Source organism: Drosophila hydei, unplaced genomic scaffold, assembly GCF_003285905.1.
Source record: "Drosophila hydei strain 15085-1641.00,03,60 unplaced genomic scaffold, DhydRS2 tig00008119-arrow-pilon, whole genome shotgun sequence".
NCBI classification, from domain to species: domain Eukaryota; kingdom Metazoa; phylum Arthropoda; class Insecta; order Diptera; family Drosophilidae; genus Drosophila; species Drosophila hydei.
Window position 1 is genome coordinate 3,120,699 of NW_022045830.1, and position 20,831 is coordinate 3,141,529.

Sequence of the window (20,831 nt, forward strand, 5' to 3'; positions counted from 1 at the left end):
AATTGACAGGTAGCCAAGTGGTTATGGGCGTGTTTATTTGTGTGACTAACAAACTTTTCTAGATTTTCAACCAGGCAGTTTGGTATTTTATCGTACTCTGAATAGACTTATCTAGTACTAGAGTTGATGCATAGCACTCATTAAATTAAATTAAATGATCTACAATAGTGAAGTCTTCATCTACCAGTGACAGTGACTACGACAGAGCATTGGGAAACTTTTGATCATCCTTAACTATCATTCTTATCATATACTTGTCCCTTTGAACCTTTCTCAAAGGCAAAAACGTTTTAAAGTCCACAAGTATAATGCATTGATAACACAGACTAACAGGCATAAGACTACACCTCTTTAAATATTCTTAAAGTCTGAATCTGAATCAGAATCAAATAAGTGTTATCATTCTTTCGAGACGTACTATAACAGCCAGACTATTTTTATCTTCAACTAAAAGCATTTCAGTATCTAAATAAGCTTTTCCCATCACTAAAACATTTTTTTATTTTATAAAAAAATTTCATCTCACTGAGCTATAGCCGAAGGTATGCCCGAAAATGCTATTTATTAATACTATCTTCTATTTAATTTTCTATTCAACACTTCAAGTATAATTTTCAAATTCTCCTAGGGCATTTAAGCATCATCAACTCAATTAGATGACATTCTTATCTTCGCCTTCCTTTGCTTAAATATATTTTGTAATTAGAGAAAGTTAAAAATAAAATAATAGCACAAAGCATATGGACGCAGCAGAATATATTAATTAAAAATCTATTTACGGATATCTAATAATAATTATCGATTAGCAATGATAATAATGTATTTTTAATTAATTTAAAAGCTTATGGAGAAATGGGGGAACAAAAGAATTTTCTAAATAAATAAATATAGAAAAACGAAATACTTATTATATGCAGTGTGAGAGATACAAAATAAATAAGCTTCAACTATATACAAATTTTTCATGTAAATTGCTAATGATAAGGTTTTTTTAATGTATGCATCGAGTGTTTTTTTGGTGCTGCCAATTTCGAATGGCAATTCGCCCAGTTTTTTTCTTTTGCTTATTTAACATTCAGGCTTTGGCGTTTGTCTATCCAAAGTTCGGGGTCAGCGCTCGTATAGCTGGCTGGGAGCGGCGCCACAACTTTGCTAGTTAAGCTGGCTAAGCCTTTTTTAAAAGCCTTGGGTACACACTGCTAAATGGGCATTATCATTAAAATGTGGAAAGTTCTTTTCGGTCATAAATTTTCCAAATGCAGCTCCGAGTCCTGCCTAATAAGTTAGTTGTGAGTTAATAATGCATGAGGCCAAAGTTTGTGTGCAGCAAACAAATCAAAAATAAAAAAAATAGATATTTGCATTAAATATTCGTTTCGTTCCGTATGACAAATGTGTGCGCGTTTGTGTCTAGTCTCTAGATTTGACCGTCTGCATAATTTGCATAATTTTGTATTCGATTCGTATCCATAGGACGGCCTGAGCCTACTGTCACATGGCTGAACGGTTCGAGAACGCTGGAGGCTGGCAGCGGCATATCGATGGGCCGTCATGTAACTGTTAATCGACTCGAGGTGCCGCAAATAACGCGTGCAGCACTCAACAACACCTATCGCTGTCAGGCGTCCAACACGAAGCTGGTGGCACCTGTGGAGCGTAGCATACGCATCGAGATGTTATGTAAGTGCCAAAGCCGAAATGTAATTTGATAACTATCATTTATAAATATATATATACTTACAGTGAAGCCCACATCGGTCAATTTGACGAACAAGTTGAAGGTGTTCTCATCGAGCACACAATATAATCTGACATGTATTGTGGCCGGCTCGGTGCCAGATACTGAAATCAGATGGACACAAAATAATCGACCCTTCAAGCGTGGCACGGTAAGCCGATTGCAGCTTGATCCAACAAAAATCCAACTGTCATATATGTGACTTGCCATTGACATTTTGATATCTTGCACTTGTGGCTGTGACCATTTTTCTAATCGATTTCATTTCACACTCTCTCGCTCTCTTTTATATAGCTGTCGACGAGCCAGGGCAATGGACGCGTCCTATCCACTTTGTCATTTTATCCACAACCTGAAGACGATGGCACTATGCTCAAATGTGAGGGCTCAAATCCTCGACTACAAAATTCAGCCATCGAGGACTCGCTCATGCTGAATGTCATGTGTAAGTGGAATATATACATATATATATATGCATCGCATATTGGCCTGGGGGAAACCCCATTTTAATTTCCATAAATATAGCTGACGCCACACAAATCAAAGCTGCCTTCGCAAATAAGTCTAAATTATGTAGCATTATTTGCCCAGTTGCTGCTCGTATGTCAATATTTGCATTCTCGACTCTTAGCGAGGCCATAAAATGTCAGACAGACACTTCGCCGCCCCCTCCCAACGGAATGCCATAAATTTTACTTTATATGATTATCAATTTCTACAATTCAAAGAAATAAAACAACAACACCCTATTCCAGCCGCCTAAAAGTTTCACCAAAAGGTCAGATTGGTTTTTTCTCTGTTTGTTTTTTTTCCTCTTTTTTTGCAGTTTGTGTAGCCATAAAAATGAAATGAAAGAAAATTTGTCCCGCACCAAAGTTTGGCAGATTCAGCCTCTAGTTTGCCGGCATTCGCCATTTGTTGTCACTTAGATTCGCTTTTCTCGTTATTTGCGAGCGGGGCGAAGATAATCATAAATTTATTGAATTTTAAAGTCGACCACACGGAGCACATATATGCAAAGCCAACTTATAAATAATAAAAGGAAACAGTGAACGCTGGCTTTAAGCAACAGCATACTGAGACACAGCAAAGGATTGAAAAGCTATTTCAGCCAAGCTCTTTCCTCCGTTGGAGTAGCTCGTATAAACATAATATAGTTTAGCTGTGCCTTAATATTCCATTTCAATTATTTACAGAGAGGGTGACTACATAAAAAGAATAGCTAAAGCAATTGCAATCAAACAAAAGCGAAGTGCAATGTTGTTTTAAGATTTTCTTGGCCAAAACCATTTGTCATAAAATTTTCAATGCAGTAAAAAGGCGTTTTAATGTGATTAGAAATATATATTTTTGTTTTATTATGATTAAAACTTGTGTAACTCTAAAAAAGTCATAATAACTTCGGGTTTGCTGGAGGTCCTCCAATCTCGAATGACCTCACTTATGACTTGTCCCCTTTTGTGCTCCGATTCGTCTTTTCTCCGTGTGTTTTTATACTGCTTACTAAAGCAACTTCGTATCAATCTCTATCTGAATGATGGTGTAGCATCCAAAAAGGGTTATAATGCTCATATTTTTCAACTACGAATTGCACTGAAGACCTAATGACGACCAACTTCAACACGTAATTCACGAGTCGGAATTTCGTTAAATTTTTAAAAAATATTTCCACATGTTTTATCATTTATCATTTATAATTAAATGGCAAACGTTATTTAAAACTTTAACAGCTTTATGTTATTGACATGTCAAACAGCTGTTGAAAAATAGCTATCTGAAATAGTATCACTCTTGTTTGGTCAGTCTTCAAAAAAAAACTTTGTCATAGAAGTGGGAACCAACGAAATAGAACACAGTTTCGTTGCAGATAGAAACATACTAGCAAATGATTAATAATATTATATTCTGACTCTTAAATCTACTTAAAATAATCTTCAGTTTAACTACCTCTCTCAGCATAATCCTATGCTTGATCTAACAAGAAGAATAAACAGATTTTAGCACTCGATCACAATTATTGGTGTTGTGAAATCGTCTTCCATATTTTACCATATTTTACATACAAATAAATATGAAAACGCGCAGTGCTTTGCACACACACACACACATACACACTCATACACACTATAGCCAAATAGCCTTACCATGAATTCCACCTTCGATAAATAATCATTATGTTATAAAAATAAAAGTGCACTAAATTTTTTTATGTAATCCATCATCGGTATTTGGACTGCCAGCACCCACGCACACACCTACACATAAGCTCACAACATAGCAATGCGTAACGGCAACAATTTTAATTTAAAAATTTTGGCATACCCATTGGTCGGCGAGGCCGAGGTTCAGGGTTAACCCGGCTTATAAAGCGGTTCAACAGACGCGCTGTTAACTTTTATGGTCGTTCCTTGGCGCATCGCGGCTCATGCAATTCCCCATTTTATTATGCCATAATATTTTTCGATTTTATATTTTATATCACGCCAGCCTCTGCTATAAAAATCCAACGCACGCCCGCGCCAAACACATTTTAATTTGTTGCCTGTGACAATGAACGAAAAAGAAAAACAGGAAAAGCAAAAAAGACAACAAAAAATTTGTTTATTAAAAATTGCAATTAAAATTTTGCGTTAATTGTGAAATTTATACAAATTGGTTTTATTCATCAATTCACAGATCCGCCACAGGTCACCCTGTCGCTGGGCTCGACGCTGCGGCCAGACGACATTAAGGAGGGCGACGACGTCTACTTTGAGTGTCACATCAAGGCGAATCCCAAGGAGCATCGCATCACCTGGTCGCACGATGTAAGTCTGCCCATAAATATTATCCCAGGTAAATTTGCTAAGTGCATTCCGTTGCAGGGTCTGCCCGTGACACAGAATGTATCCTGGGGCATCATCATCTCCACACGCAGCCTGGTACTGCAGCGCGTGGGACGCGTTCACTCCGGCTACTACGCCTGCTCGGCGGCCAATGATCGCGGCGAGACGCAGAGCGCGCTGGTCAACCTACGAATACGCTGTGAGTATATATGGATAAGAACCACTTAAAATATATAAAGTAAATATATTACAAATCCCATATAAAGTAATCTATTTAACAAAAGCTTTATTAAATTGCCAAAAAGAAAAGAAACTGTTTAAAACACGCAATTTTTAAAGCGTACGAAAATAATGGCGAAAATTCACACAGAAAATAATGCTGACAGTCGATGTCAGTCGAGCGGAGCATTAAAAATACATATGCGTAAATTTATGCACAAATAGACAACAAATAGACATAACCACTGCACAACCACTCACTGTCCGGTGTGGTGTGGTGTGGTGTGGTGTGGTGCACTGCTGGCACCACCCACTTGATAAGCTCCATGAAGCAGTCCCGGTGTGCGGCAGTTCACATCACAAAATCACAAAAACCCTCCGACCGTTGACAACTAGAACAACAAATCCTGCAGCACGGCAGCAGCAACAACAATAAATGTTACAATATATTTTGTGCAGAAAGCCGTAATATGAACAATATATATGCACACACGCACACACACACATATATATATATATATATATATGTATATGTATATATATTGTGTTTTTGATATACGTGTCTAACGGCTTTTCACTTTTAGCTCTTTGCAAATGGCAAAAATTTGACAATTACTGACTTTTCAAAAAACAACAAGAAAAACAACAAATAATAATAATGTGGCAAAAAATATGGGAAATTTCATTTAAGCAAACAATGCGATTGCAGTAAAGTCTTTTCGTAATGGAATTTCAAAACTAAAACTATATTTGAAAAACTTGTGTTCCAAGCTAACAACAATATTTCATTCTATTGCCAAAAGTGAGCCAACAAATATTTGCACTAAAGTTGCAGCTTGTTCAAGAGTCGAAATATAATTGAATTGTCGAAGCTTTGTAAGTTTTACAGTTACTATATTCATTAGCATTACTATTATCATTATCATTTTCATTATCATTAACATTATAGTTACAGCTAGCAATTCGATTTCTCTTACAACAAGCAAGCAGCAAAATGAGCTCACTTAATACAATTATGATAACTGATTAGAAAAGGCCTCCATAAGTTGGCATTTATGAATAATTAATGCATTTAGCTATTATATTCGTAGGAATATGTGAAGTGTGAATTGTTTCAGCCATTCCAGCTGCTGCCATAGCAATTTATTGACTTTAAGGCCGCACAGCTACAGCAACATATCATAATTAACTGTTTTAAATTTGCTGTTGACACTCGTTAGCAAATACACATGTAGACATGTAATTACACACAGACACACGCGCACACTCAGTCACACACACACAATATATCAGAGTGAGAACATATTACAAAGCGCAATATAAATTCATGGCCTGACAATGGGCGCATAAAATGATTTCGAGCCTTTTGTGCACGCACACATATTGAAAATGTCTCAATTACCGTTATAGAGCATTTACTTCCGACTGTTTTTCTAAATAATTAATGATGCTTAAATACAAAATGTATATATATGTGTATAGAGAGCGCACGTTAGCGTTGCCTCACTGTGTGTGTGCGTGGGCATAAATAAGTATGCATATTCATATGGCTGGACAGGCGCTGGTGAAAGTGGCCGCCAGGATAATAAAAATGAATGATATGCTTTTATTATTGAAACACATAGTCATTGTAAAAACATTTATAATTATGGAACGGAGCGAGCCGGACAGCAGGTCAGGTCAGCACATCACATCGATCTATATGCTACGTATAAATATATATATATATAGGATATTACCACACACACACACACGCACATAGACACAGTGTAAGTGTGTGAGAATGTGTACTGTTGTGGAAAATTCAATTTTTATTGTGCATATTTAATGGAGTTGCAAAAAAAATGCATTTTATATGCAAATAAGTTTTTGCCAGCGCTGCCAACGGTCCAAGTAAAAGCAGATTATTTAATTAATTGCAATTTTAGCTGCAGCATTTATGCATATTATTTAGTTTATTTAACTAAAAATTTAATTATGCTTGATTTTTGTGGTTGACTGATTTCAATTCAATTGCATTTAATTCAATTGAAATGCGAACGTAAAAAACTCCAATACTAAAAGATATATAAATATATATAAATACAAATAATATTAACGCAAATTAGCAATTGAACGCAAATAAAAGCCCATAGTGAAAAACGGAAACGTAAACGTAAATGAAAATGAAAATGTATACAGAATAATGTGCTGCATCAGCTTGTTGTGAAAAGTGAAATGGAATAAAATCGAAGACATCAGCAAATGGATCCGTGTTCCCTGTTTGCTTTGCATTGAGTTACCCTTTTGCGATAATTGCGATAATTAAAAGCAAATACAATCGCAAGGGATATATACACACATATATATATAATATATACGTATATCAGTACACATGCCCTGCTATCAAAATTGAAGAGCTATCCGAGTGCTGCAGAGCGTAAGCGCATCCAAAGCTATTTGCACGGGCATAACGTATACGCCACGTTAACATTTGCATAACGCACACAGCCCAAATGTGGGCTGGGCACACTGGTAGGGATTGTTGGGTTAATGTATGTGAATGGGTAGCAATATTGTGTGGCATGACTATGATTGAGATAAATGGATTTATGGCAGTTGCGCTCGTATCTTGGCTGGAAATTAATCAGAATATGTTCGAAGTGACATACTACGATTGTGAAATTGACGCAGCCATATAAAATTTATGACTATTTTTTATGGTAACAGCAAACAGACAGACAAACAGATAGATAAACGCACACACAGAGAGAGAGAGAGAAACAGAGTGTGTGAAAGAGAGAGAAAGAGGCGCAAAACTGTTGTCTGATAAGTTGGTCAAGCTGCTCTGGCTAATAGCTCAAAAAGCAGCTTGTAAACCACAACCACATGCTATTGGGTATGCCACACACACACACACATATATATATATATATATATATATATATATATATTTAAATACATATAGCTCAAGCAAATGCATTTTATCAGCTTTTACATGCTGCAAATACCTGAATACTTTATGGCATTTGTATTGCTTTCATTCAGCCAAAAACTTTTCAAATAATTCTCTTTCTTTTCTTCATCTTGAAGAGAGAGAAATATCAACCACATGCAGTAAAAAACTTGTGCTAAGAAGTCTTATGCTTTAGCTTGAGTTGTCTCTGCTTGTTTATGACGCGACGGCAGCAGCTGTTTTTAACTTGAAGTCAAACTTTTCGGCTTGCCTTAGTGTGTGTGGGCGTAGGTGCGAGTGTGAGTTGTGCCATGGGCGACAATACTTTGAATAAATCATAAGCCAAGTGTTAAAGCCAAAATCGGCTACTGATGTGTTGAAGTCAACTGCAAACAGTTGAAATTTATAAAACGATATGTCACATTTTGGCAAAGTTCAATTTAAATAAAATGCATCAAATGTTACCTGCCCGCTGTCCAAAACGCCTCACACCTGTCGGCCACACCAGCTGCTGCAGTTAAATTGAAAATCAAAGCTGTCAATTTGCTCTGCTGCTGTCCATTGCTCAGCTGTCAGGCTCAAGCCATGCAATATAAATACAATATAAAAATATATATATATATATATAATATATATATATTTTGTTGAAAGTTACTTTATAGACACTGCAGCTGCTCATTATTTTGTATTTTGCTGGCCTGCTGCTCATATATATACATATTGTTGTCTCGCACAGATGCGCCCGTTTGCAGCAGCAGTACGATTGGCGTTGTTGGCGCCTCCTTGGAGGAGGCGGTGCCCATACCCTGCCGCGTCAACTCCGATCCGCCAGAAATCGATTTCGAGTGGACCTTCTCAAGCAGCGGCGAGCACTTTGAGGTGCCATCGGGCCACTATGCAACCATACAGGATCCGACCATGACCACCAGCAGCGATGTGCGACACACCGTTGTTGAGTCCAATGAAACTCACTTTGAGAGCTATGGTAAGTAACTAACTGCCATTTTTTGGCTAACTCCTCATTGAGCCTGTCCCTGCATATGCAATGGATAAAATTTGCATTGTGCTTGCGCTTGAGCAGGCTGCACAAAATGAACAGCTGGAGCCTATAGTTGTTTATACCCTGTATTTATGAGGAGTTGATAAGTGGGGCATATTGTTGTTTAAGTAATTAATGCAACAGTGGGTAATATATCATTGATTAAATGGTGTATAGATATAATCGAGAAGCGTAACTAAAGAGGAATTTTGAATCATTCAGCTACTTTTTTGTTTATAGGAATCGATTTTAGATATACTAGATATATATCTAAAAACTAAAATCAACTCAAAAATATTTATTTTATAGCGTAAATTTCTGACTAATTGAACAACTTTCCTATACTCGTAAAATCTTAAATTTGATGATTAAAAATTTATATGGAAGCATCGCATTCATTTGAAATTGATGGGTGTAAGGCGTAATTTATTTTTTATTTATTTATTTTTTTATTTATTTATTTATTTGTTTATTTATTTATTTATTTATTTATTTATTTATTTATTTATTTATTTATTTATTTATTTATTTATTTATTTATATATTTATTTATTTATTTATTTATTGATTTATTTATTATTTATTTATTTATTTATTTATTTATTTATTTATTTATTTATTTACTTATTTATTTATTTGTTTATTTATTAATATATATTTAATTTATTTGTTTATTTATTTATTTAGAGCACATTAATACAAAGTGCATTCAGTTAGTACTTAAAGCTCCAATAATTGTTCCACCTACAGGATATCCAGTTGCTGTGCTCTTAGCTTGCAGCCTCCTTACTTGTTATCAATATTATGCACATAAATTGAATTACCTGTGCGTCCCAGTTGCCCTGACTGACCAAGCAGAATTTATTTCATTTAACTTGGCCCAAAACCTAATGCAAATACAATGCTCCATGTCCAGCCGCACAATGAAATCCATTTAAGGCACAATTGACTCTCTTCATTCTTTCTATAGAAATACATACACATACACACAAACATACACACACATATATATATATATGAATACACAGAGTTTTTTGTTGTGGTTGCAGTGGAAACAGTTAGTGAGCTGATCTATACGCCCAAGGGCGAGCGAGACTACGGCACGCTGGCTTGCTGGGGCCGCAATGCGATTGGCAAACAGTCGGAGCCCTGTCTGTTTCAGGTTGTGCCGGCGGGTGAGTGTGTTTTGTAATTAATTTGATAGAATTTAAATTAAATTCCATTGGTTTATTATTTGGGTTGATTTTCGTTTTCGGTTGCTTTTTATTGTACGTACACAGCCAAGCCGGGCGCACTGCGCAATTGTACGCTGCGTCCGTATGTGGTGACCTCTGCGTCTCTCAATTCATCGAATCAAACGACAATGCACGGCAATCAAATGCTGCAAACACAATACGGCAGACACGATGCGAATTATCCGCACATGGAATACGTACGTGAGCGCAATGGCAACAGCAATAATGGGCGGAACAATGCGGCTGCATCAGCTGCCAATAATAAAAATATGAAAGCCAGAAGCAAAATAAATGCTGGCCATGTTAAATCTAATAATAAGCAACAACAGCAGCAGCAGCAGCAGCAGCAAAGATACAGCCTGAGTCCGCAACAATTGCAGCGTCTAAGAAAGCGCACATCATTTACACCGTCGCAGACATTGGCAGCCATTGAGCGTGGCAAGCAGCAACAACAGTTGCTGCTGGCCAAGGCAGCAGCCACGCCCTCGGTCGCCCACATCAATAACAAAACTGATGGATTACTGGCCAAGAAGCAGCAACAGCAGCAGCAGCAGCCAAAGCAGTCAAAGTTGCCACAGGACACAAAGCGGCGTGTGCGGCGCGCTGCAAAGCTGCTTAAGACAGCAGCAGCAGCAGCAGCAACAACAACAAAAGCAAAGAAAAAGCTGCAACGTGCAACAAAATCAAATTTATCATTGTCACATATAAAACAGGCTGAAATAGTTGCTGGCTCGAATGTCAAAAACAACAACGGGGAACTGCCAGCAAAGTATTTTAATAAGCGACAGAAAAACATGCACAAACAGCAACAACGACAGCAGCGGCAGCAACAAGGACTAAGCAGCGAGGTAAACGAGCACAACATAATCCATCATTTTGCAGCAGCCAGGCGAAGCAAACGTCAAGCAGCAAATGACATTACAGCAGCAGCAGCAGTCGCAGCGGCAGCAGCACAAGCAGCGGCAACAGCAGCAGGCACAACAACAACCAGCAAGAATGAGAATGATGCCAGCAGCAGCAGCAGCAGCAGCAGCAGCGGCAGCAGCAGCGACATTGACGCAATGCTAGCAACAATGCGAGCACGCAAATCTTTGGAGGCGATTGGCAATGAGAAAGTCAAGAGCAGATTGCTGCCACCAAATGCGCCACAAATTAGCAACAAGCCGGCGGCAGCCGCGCAACAAATGGCAGCAGCAATTAGTAGCAACAATAAGCAAGCAACAGCAGCAGCGGCAGCCGCAGCAACAGCAACAGTTGCAGTTGCTACAGCTGGGAAAGATGTAGTCAAGACGAAAGTAGACAAAGATAATGTGCCTTTGTCCACAGATCAGGCAAGAGTCGAGCTGGCGGATAACAACGACAACGTCGACAATGATGAGAACAATGACGAAGGCGAGGGCGATGGCGATGACGATGACGGTGACATTGCGGTTGCTGAAGAAGATGTTGGCGAGCTGCAGACAGAAGTCGACGAGGATGACGACGACGATGACGGCGATGGCGATGGCGATGGCAACGACGACGGCGACGACGACTACATTGCAGATGAGCCCAGTGACTTGGTGGACTATGAAGCAGGCGCAGCAGCACAACAAAAGCAACAGCAGCAGCAACCGCAACGACAGAGACAGAGACAGAGACAGCGACAGCGACAGCATGTTGATATTTCAAGCCTGGAGCATCAACTGGACTTGGAATCATTAGAGGATGATGTTGCGGATGCGGATGCGGATGCTGATGTCGATGTCGATGATGATATCTACAATGTTAGCGATGATGATTTTGTGGCCAGCATAGCGCTGTCTACAGCAGAAGCAACAACAACAGCAGCAACAACAACAACAACAACAACAACACGACCACAGCAACCAATGCAGCAACAAGAGCAACCAGCTGAATGGCAGCAACCTCATTTCGATTACTCACGCATGGAATATAGTTTCAGCAACGGCGTTGTCACACAGAGCCTGATTGGAGGCGGCGCCAATGGCTACGATGGCAATTCGGCTGCTGCCACTAGTGGCGCTGCTGGTGGTGGCGCCACCATCAATTTTGACAACTATGACAACATAATATACTCGACCATGGAGCTGGAGTGTATGCCTGGCTACGACGGCGGACTGCAGCAGCAGTTCTACCTGGAGGCCTACGACTCAAAGACCAAAAAGCTAAGATTGAACATGAGCAGCACCTATGTGGATGTGCCAGTGTTTCGCATCGATCTCTCTGGTGAGTAGCTAACTTCCTTATAGAAGTACTTGATATATAGATAATTTCATATATATAAGAGTATCTTGCCATCAAAACTCTCAGCAATCTATGTGCCATACTGAATAGGAAGTAATATTTATTATAAAGCTTAGTTAGAAAAAGTTTTTCAAATTGTCAACAGTAAAAGTAACTCAGATACTGCCTCGCTATGTGTACATAGCTCTATTCAATTGCTTCAAAACAATATCTAAGAAGCTTAAAATGATGGCCAATACCTGCAATAAAGGCAAGATTTTAAGTCCCTAGAACTTAAGTTGAGCACTTCGGCAACTTTGCTTAACACATTAAGCTTAATCATTATTATATTTAAATATGGTTGGATTTACAGATTGCTGTGCTAAGGCTGACTGGCTTAGCCAAGAAAGCGTTTTGCAGCACTGTGCAAAAAGCCGCAAACTAAAGACTCGACTTTTATGCGGCCAACACAGCAACAGCAGAAACAGCAACAGCAACAAAAACAAATCAAAGTAACAAACTGTGCAAAAAGTTAAGCAAGCCAAATTGCGCGGCGTGTTTGGCATGGAGAGGGCATGGCCAAATGAAAGCAAAGCTATCCAAAACAACAACAACAACTGTGCAGTGGCACGCAGATTAATTAGTTGAGGCTGCCAGGGCCACATGCCACCCCCATTCCACCCCCCCCCCCCCCCCCGCACTCCACACTCAACTCTGCCCCGCCAAACACTACAACCAGCTGCCACATGCGGCTGCCTCTATTTGTTGTAATGAATTTTAGCTAGTCAGCAAAACTTTTATGCCAATGGCACCGGAGCCCAGGGATGAGTCGAGATGCTGAATGCCTGAGGAGGTGGGGGAGACTGGGGCATAGGCTGTGGCAGTGGCAGTGGCAGTTGCCAGCGCCAGTGGCAATGGCAAGTGGCAAAAATTTTTGAATTAAGTTGTTGAAAAACAAGATTTATTTGCACGCCCAGCGGCTAAAAATGAACCGTAATATTATCATATAACATTTTTGATTTTAGACATGTCAAAAGGGCGAGGGGAGCACGCTAAGCCTGAGCCAAGTTAATGAGCCACATTTGGTTATCATTTAGGTTGCAACTTGGCAACAACTTCCAGCAACCAGGCAGCTTTTTATACAACGTCTATCGATGACTTGGTTAGAGAGCAATGGGTACAAGGGGAGGTAAGCTTTGCGGCTTTTGCATTCTGCGATATTTGCAAAGTCAAACGAAGCGTAAAGTCACGATTAGTTAGACAGGCGTGTTAACGACTCTGGCTTTACAGATGAGCTTGGCTCTTCCAGCGACTGCGAACAGAGATGGTGGAGCTGCGACTGCTGCTGCGAGTTAGTTGCTGCGTATTGGCGCTGGCCTTTAACAAGTAGTTGCGATTTTAATGAGCTCCTATGGCTGCAAAACAAAAAACTTTTAATGTGAGCATAAAATAGAAATACGAGTGGACTTGATTGGATTAGCGGGTGCCAAGATGGATGACTGGCGAATACTCCTTATTAAATATGTTTTGCTTGACCGAATTTCTTGAAGTATATTATCATTAGAATGATAACAAATGCAAAGAGTAATAGCAAGGAATAGTAGTAGAGGATGTATAAAGAGTAGATTATAAGGAGTATATAGTGAAGAGTAGATATGAAAGAGTTGATAGATATAGTAGACAGGTGAATCAGGAGCTTTGTGGACGCCTCAACTACTTCTTAAAGACCTAGCTTATATGCTCAAGCTTAGTCTATAGAACCAGCTTGGATTCTCAAGTGGCTATACAGCTAGATAAGTATCTCAAATTTAGACAAAAGTTTAGATTAATATCATATTATATCATATAATATATATTGCGACATATACATATATAATATTACTATCTACAAACTAAAATCATGCAACTTCATATCAAATAATTATCTAGAGTATACAATTACCCACAGCATACCCTTTTTCCATGCTTATGCGCCGTCGGGTTTAAAAAAAAAAAGGTAGAGAACAAAAGTTTTGCGTTTAATGCGCGTGGCAGAAGAAGTTTTTGCAGTCGTGCAACGTGTTAATTAAATACCTGTTTACCTAATGTAGTTTGCAAATACAAGTTTTAAATGAATGTTTGGGTCAGCTAATGGAACTGCAAACCCTTTTTCCCCCACCTTTATTGCAGATCTTACGCCCATGGACTACTATCCGGACTCGCATCCAGCGCTGCATTTGGTCGTCTACAGTGTTAACCAGAAGGGACGCTCCGAGCCGATTGTCCTCGAGAATGTGCCCATCAATGAGGCGGACAAGCGTTCAGGTGGGTGTCGCTGCTTATGAATTGTACTTTAGCTATTAAACTACAAAAAACAACTCAAAATAAAATTCCTAAATAAAAATAAGAAACAGTAACAAGAAAAGAACAAGGGAAACATGGCACATACAAAGTTTGCATTTCGCATTGTCCCCGAAGTGTGTTTGTGTTTCAGTGCAAAGTGTCCCGGGCTCCCCTCGAAGCATGCAACACGGTTAAAAGTTCGCTTTGTGAGTGGGTGGTGTTTGGTGGCAGCAAAGCATTCATTGCTTTTTAAGCACCATTTCACCTTTAAAAAGTCATTCAAGTATTTGCATAGTCTGCTTAACCGTTTTAGTTTTTTGTAAGTACAATTGTTCTTTTATTTAACGAGTTTTGTTTACGTTCGAGGGCGACAGTTGCCTCAACTTCTTGCTGCTGGCACCGCCTCCCCTCCCCCCTTGACCCACCTCGCTTGGAAACCGCGGCAAGTAGTGTCGCTGAGATTTCTCATTCATGCTTTGTTATTCAACTCTGACGTTAATTTTCTTGAAAAGTTTCCATTTTTTCTCTTTTTTCTTTTCTTTTGGAATTCCAAAAAAAAAAACAAAAAAAAATCGTGTAAATTGTGCGGAAAATGTAGGAAAGGCTTGTTCTACACGCAATTTAGAATATATTGATTGGAGTTCGACAACAATTGAACCGAAAATACTCAGACAATAATTCGAACTTAAATTTATTTAAGCTTAACTTTTTTGGCCAATTTGATGTATACAAAATTATATTATACCGAATATAATTTAATAAATATATTGCCCAGAATCCCAAAATTTCACTTCAATTAACTTCCATTTCCGTTTCCATAAATTAGAGTCAAAATAACATTTTAGCAAATCGACTTGCTAAACGCATAAATATGCAAAATATCCATTCCACATTTAAGTTCAATCAATTAGGCCGAAATCGAACATAAATTGTCTACAATAATTGTAACAAAGCGAGCCGCTTAATCAGAACTCTCATTTATGCACCTGCTCATATCATCATTGGACTAGACACACATAGCACATTGATTTATTATGATATTATATTATTAAGTAGGTTGAAATCCAGTGCGCATTTTGTGAACTACTACTGAGGGAGCTGTTGCCTCCCTCTCCATCCATCTCACTCTCTCTCTCTCGCTCTCCCGCACACGAAATGATATATTTGTAAGCTTTGTCCATTCAGCATGAACAACAAATCCACTCAATCATCTCTTTAATGCGCATTAGAGCAGCACACATCACACATACACTCACACATACTATTGGTCAGTGGGCCAATTCATGGAAAAGATACAAGATATGAGGGCATACGAGTTAGTCAAATTTACGTAGCTGCTATATAGAGCAGCTGGCTTAAGGATACACTTGCACAAGAATATAAATATTTAAATAAAAAAAGATTTAGTATGCTATTGGCATATATATTGCCGAGCACTGTCAATCTCACTTTGTTTTCAGAAATATTTACCAAGCATAAAATTTGTAGATGCGAGTTTTCCAAATTTGTTCATATTTTCTATAAACTTGTCTGCTCTCGGTTCGCAATATTAAAAATAAAACAAGTTAAAAATGTTATCAAATTGTGAGAGAACAATAAATTGAATTCCAAATGTTGCATTTAAGACTCAATAATTCAAAACTCAAATTATGCCAAAACTGAATGCATAAGCAAAACTTTTGTCAGTTCTATTCTTTCGCATTCTTCAAATATATGTTAAGAGCTATATTTAATATTTTACTTATGAAGAACACTTATGATAACACGTAAGAAAGCTCTAAGCGGTGTGCCCGACTAGTAGATAGCCCAACCTAGTCCTATCTGTTTGTATCGAGCATTAAAAAAAACAATAACAAATAATAACCGACATTAGAACACCAAGATTCGAACCACCACAAGACGCGCATCAACTCTAGCAAATAAATACAAATTTGAAGGGCATTAAATATAGCTACAAAAATATATTCTATATAGGTATATAGTAAATATAGTAAATAAGGTACAAATAAATAGTTATATAATAAAAATAAGTATAAATATTAATATATTAATTGTTTTAAATTTTTTATTTTATTTTCTGACTTTTTATCATTTTATCTATTTTTAATGAGAGAAAATTTTCATAAATATTTATTGTGTAATACATAAATAGATTATTTAGCAAACATTTGCCAATTTTTTCTTTCTGCTGTTGAGCACATTGACATGATATAAAAGACAGACAAATATATGCAACTATATAAACAGCTAATGATAATGCTGATTTATATATACATATAAAATACAATTTCTCAGCTGTTTTCTTACATATATTAGTATGTAGTAAACATATAACTAAATTCAGAACTTGGAGGAGAGCTACTCTTAAGCCGTACGAGATTTCATTTAATAACTGCATTAATAATGTCCCATTTTCAATGTGTTCAGTGCATAAACAGACTAACTTCAGTGCTAATATAAACTAGTTTTATGTCAAAATTTTGCATATGTAATTAATAAAACGAAGTAGAACTAGATTTTTACGAGTGTGTAACTATGTGAAACAAAGGTGTGTAGGTGTGTGTGTGTGTTAGTGTATATATATTGCATGCGAGAGTAATACGGAAAAATGCAATATACGTCAAGTGTCAATATTTGCACCTTGGCAAATTTGAAAGCATTTCATTCGACACTTAACTGGATAGATTTGGATGCCGACACACAGGGCACACCGACACAAAGTTTGGAGTAGGGGGTGTGGGAAGTGGCAAGTGGGACCACTGGGAAGCTGTGGAGTTTTTTGGAACAGTTTACAATGGCAACGCCTTGACGCCATCACATTAATGTAAATATAATCAATTTCATGTTTTACCTTAGCCAAAAAGAACCACGCAGTGAAAAGAAATATCTTGTTATGCTAAACTGACACACAGAGATTCCCCAAGAGTTACATTATCCACATTGAGCATGCCAGGACTCTGCCACACACAGCATACATAGGTATATATAGTATATATATATAAAAAAAAAAAAAAATATATATATATATATATATATATATATGGGCGCATCTGCGACGTCAAGGTAACAGCATATCAGACGACAGCCAACGGAAACGTAACAGACACTGAGCCACAACCTGGCTGCCACACAGTTACTGGCGCTGCCACTGCCACTGACACTGCCAGCGTGCCACATGCAACACAAAATATAAACGATTACTGTAAGACAAGAAAAATATACATTAAACATGTCTTATCTGAATAAAATATCCCAAAAGACAACGGCGCTGAAAGTAAAGTAAAATAAAATTATATCCTATATATAGGTAAGGCAGATCGAAGTGGTTGCTGTTGGCTGGTGACTGGTGGCTCTGCCCTGCCAGCGGTTTGGCTGCCAATGTGCCCGCCTTGATGAAAACGGCGAGCTACGGCGATAGGCCAACAGGGTGCAGAGTACAGTGGGTAGCAGATGTGGAATGGAGGCGAATGTATGCGATACGGATACTACATTGTTTGGCATTCTGGCATTCACACACCCATACACACACACTCCCACACACCCGCATACACATATACAACATTTTATTTATGCTTACTTTGTGTAAACGTAAACGTAACCGTAAACGCATTCCCGTTTCGGCGCCGGAGTCGAAGGCAACGTCTCGGCGGGCATGTGAGCAGCATCGTCATCGTAATCCCAATACATTTTAACCAATCCACTTTTTCATCGTTTCATCGAATCATTTATATCACAAACGGGAGCATTAAATCGAATTAAGCTTATAAGCAGATACCAACCCCCCTCCAGCCCCCGGTGGACACAAGTAGTAGACGAATTGCTACGTCCTGCACTCAGCAAATGAAACGCATACAAACAATTGGCTTATGAGCGGCACGCAGGACGCTGTCTGGGCTATGTTTGTGATGTGGTGCCGCACTGTGGTGCTGTGGTGCTGTGGTTGCTGCTGTGGCATGCAGCATACAGGTTCTCGGGTGTCGCTTTGGCTGCTCTGGTTGCCTGGCTTATCTGCTTAACTTCGGGCCATGTGCCTGCCGGCCCGCTCCCCAGTGTAAACGCTGCTCTGCTCTGCTCTGCTCTCCGTTCGCAATCCTCAGTCCACCTCAGTCCTGCGTCCTATCAGCTGCATGCTTTATTGATAAATATTTGCACAAGTGTGAAAATTTCATTACGCTGCTCTGCTTATATTTAAATTACTTTCTTCATTCGCTTTATATGCCCTTGCCGAGGGTATTCCAATTTCGTGCTCAAGCATGGGACACGCGTGAGTAGGCATCAGAAAGTTGATATATATTCTCGATAGGGATGAACTATTGAGTGGATAGACGAAAGCCCTAGAGCTGTCGATTAAACAAAATACTTTCATTATGCAACATTTTATTATTTATTAGCAAATCTTGAAAGTTGGAATCTGTTAGTAGCAATTGAGCTTCAATAGAGTCTTCCAGTTCATCATTTGGGTACAAAGTAAGGCATATTAAGTCGAATATATGATATAGCTTCCGTACAATCTGCAGCCCGCAGAGCATCTGATCTTCGTTGTACCGATGTTAGCTCTTCTTAAATTGACTTCAACTTGCCTGTCGTTTGGCATCAGTTTCAAGTGTCTTCCTGCTAAAGAATATATTTATGTGTGTGCTTGTGTTATATATACATATATATGAATTTATTATTTGGCCAGCGATTGCTCAGTTTGGCATTCCTTTATGGTCTGTGTGCTGGGCTTCTTTTTGATGTGCTCGGGGATTTGTATGCGCTGTCTAGCTTTGAGGTAATGCGATGCCAATCTATTAAGTAAACTGAGCATTCACATGGACTCACATATCTTATTGTGATATGTATTCAAAGCAGGAATGCAAAGCTATTTTCAAAACGAAACTGATTTATACCTCGGAGATACAACATTGAAGCTTTAGTTGAAAAGAAAAATACAACTTTTCAATTCGCCTTCGGCGCTAGGCCTTTCATCAAACCATTAAGTCTAAATGGAATTTTAATTAAATTTATATTATAAAGTAAAAACCTGACAGGAAGTAAATATGTATATTTAAAAATCATTTCTTTATTTTCTTATATAAGCTTAAGTAACTCTAAAAAACTCTATTCAAAAAAAAGATAATTATATATTTTATCAATGAGATATTCAAAACTTAATATATTTATATATATTATTAGAAAAGTTTTCAATGCAAAGCTTTGAAGTTATCAAGGCATTTGTTGCCCACCAAGCCTTAAATTGTATTTAATTAAATCTTAAAAAAAACATTTAATTTGTTGGTAGATTCGCACGTTTCCTGTAATATTTTTGTGGATTTTTGCAAAAGTCATGTGCCAACAATTACAACACATGCACCAGGCTGTGCGTATTTGAAAATACAACCAATACATACATAATATGTGTGTCTGTGTGTGTAGTTGTACTTCTAAGCGCAGCCATGCATAAATGAGCAATTCCGCTCGCAGCGCTGTTTCGTCAACATTTGGTGAACAAAAAATAACAAAAACCAAAATAAAAAAAAAAAATATTTATTGATTTGCAAGTTTGGTTTCGCTGCTGTCGACAGGCGTCTGGCTGACAGGCGCAGGTTTATAAATTAGCAACAGTCTGTGCGACTACACACAGCTCCCTTAGCTCCGACGTCACGCCCAGCCACCCCGACGCAGTTAGCCAGCTTTAGCTTCGCCATTTCGCCATGTTTGCTTATTGAAATTCTGTGTTGCATATCCGCAGGCGCGCATGATTTGTTGAATGTTAAACACATTTCAACTACACCACGTTTGCGTTAACGTAAACGAAATACTTATGGCCTTGTAATGCATATTCAATTACGCCAGCGTCAACACCAACGGTCAATGCATCCAAAAATCAAACGACTTTTAATTAGGGTCTCGCTCACAACTAACATCGGCAACAGCAACATAGGCCTGTGAACTAACAACACTCAATAGACCTTTGAAACTGGTTTCAATTTTTCTATTGACTTTTGTAACTATCTTCCACATGATTTGCATTTTAATTAACAATTCTAATTTCAAATCAAACTATTTTCTGCTCTTCATTTTCATTTTTTTTTGTCAATGAATAGAAGTTTCAATCAAATCGAAATGTCAAATAAATCGAAATTTTGCTCACATTTAATTTAAACAGTATTTATTTGACTTCATGAATGGGAATCAAGATTAAAAGAAACACATTTCATTCAAAATCATCATCATCATTTCATATAAAATAATTTCATATTTTTGTTTATTTAATAATAATATTTTTGTAAAGCAAAATTATACAAATATA

The 20,831-nt window shown here is 38.0% G+C and overlaps 1 protein-coding gene across 1 annotated transcript in view; it reads left to right on the forward strand.

Moving 5' to 3' along the window:
• The window catches only part of LOC111594514, a 73,918-nt gene that overhangs the window by 50,882 nt on the left and 2,205 nt on the right, over window positions 1–20,831 (forward strand). Inside the window, exons 6-14 of the mRNA XM_030224824.1 lie at window positions 1,474–1,680; window positions 1,744–1,889; window positions 2,033–2,183; window positions 4,415–4,545; window positions 4,603–4,762; window positions 8,454–8,702; window positions 9,806–9,931; window positions 10,037–12,220; window positions 14,387–14,521. Of these exons, the coding sequence (XP_030080684.1) occupies window positions 1,474–1,680; window positions 1,744–1,889; window positions 2,033–2,183; window positions 4,415–4,545; window positions 4,603–4,762; window positions 8,454–8,702; window positions 9,806–9,931; window positions 10,037–12,220; window positions 14,387–14,521 (3,489 nt within the window). The remainder of the gene's footprint in view (window positions 1–1,473; window positions 1,681–1,743; window positions 1,890–2,032; window positions 2,184–4,414; window positions 4,546–4,602; window positions 4,763–8,453; window positions 8,703–9,805; window positions 9,932–10,036; window positions 12,221–14,386; window positions 14,522–20,831) is intronic.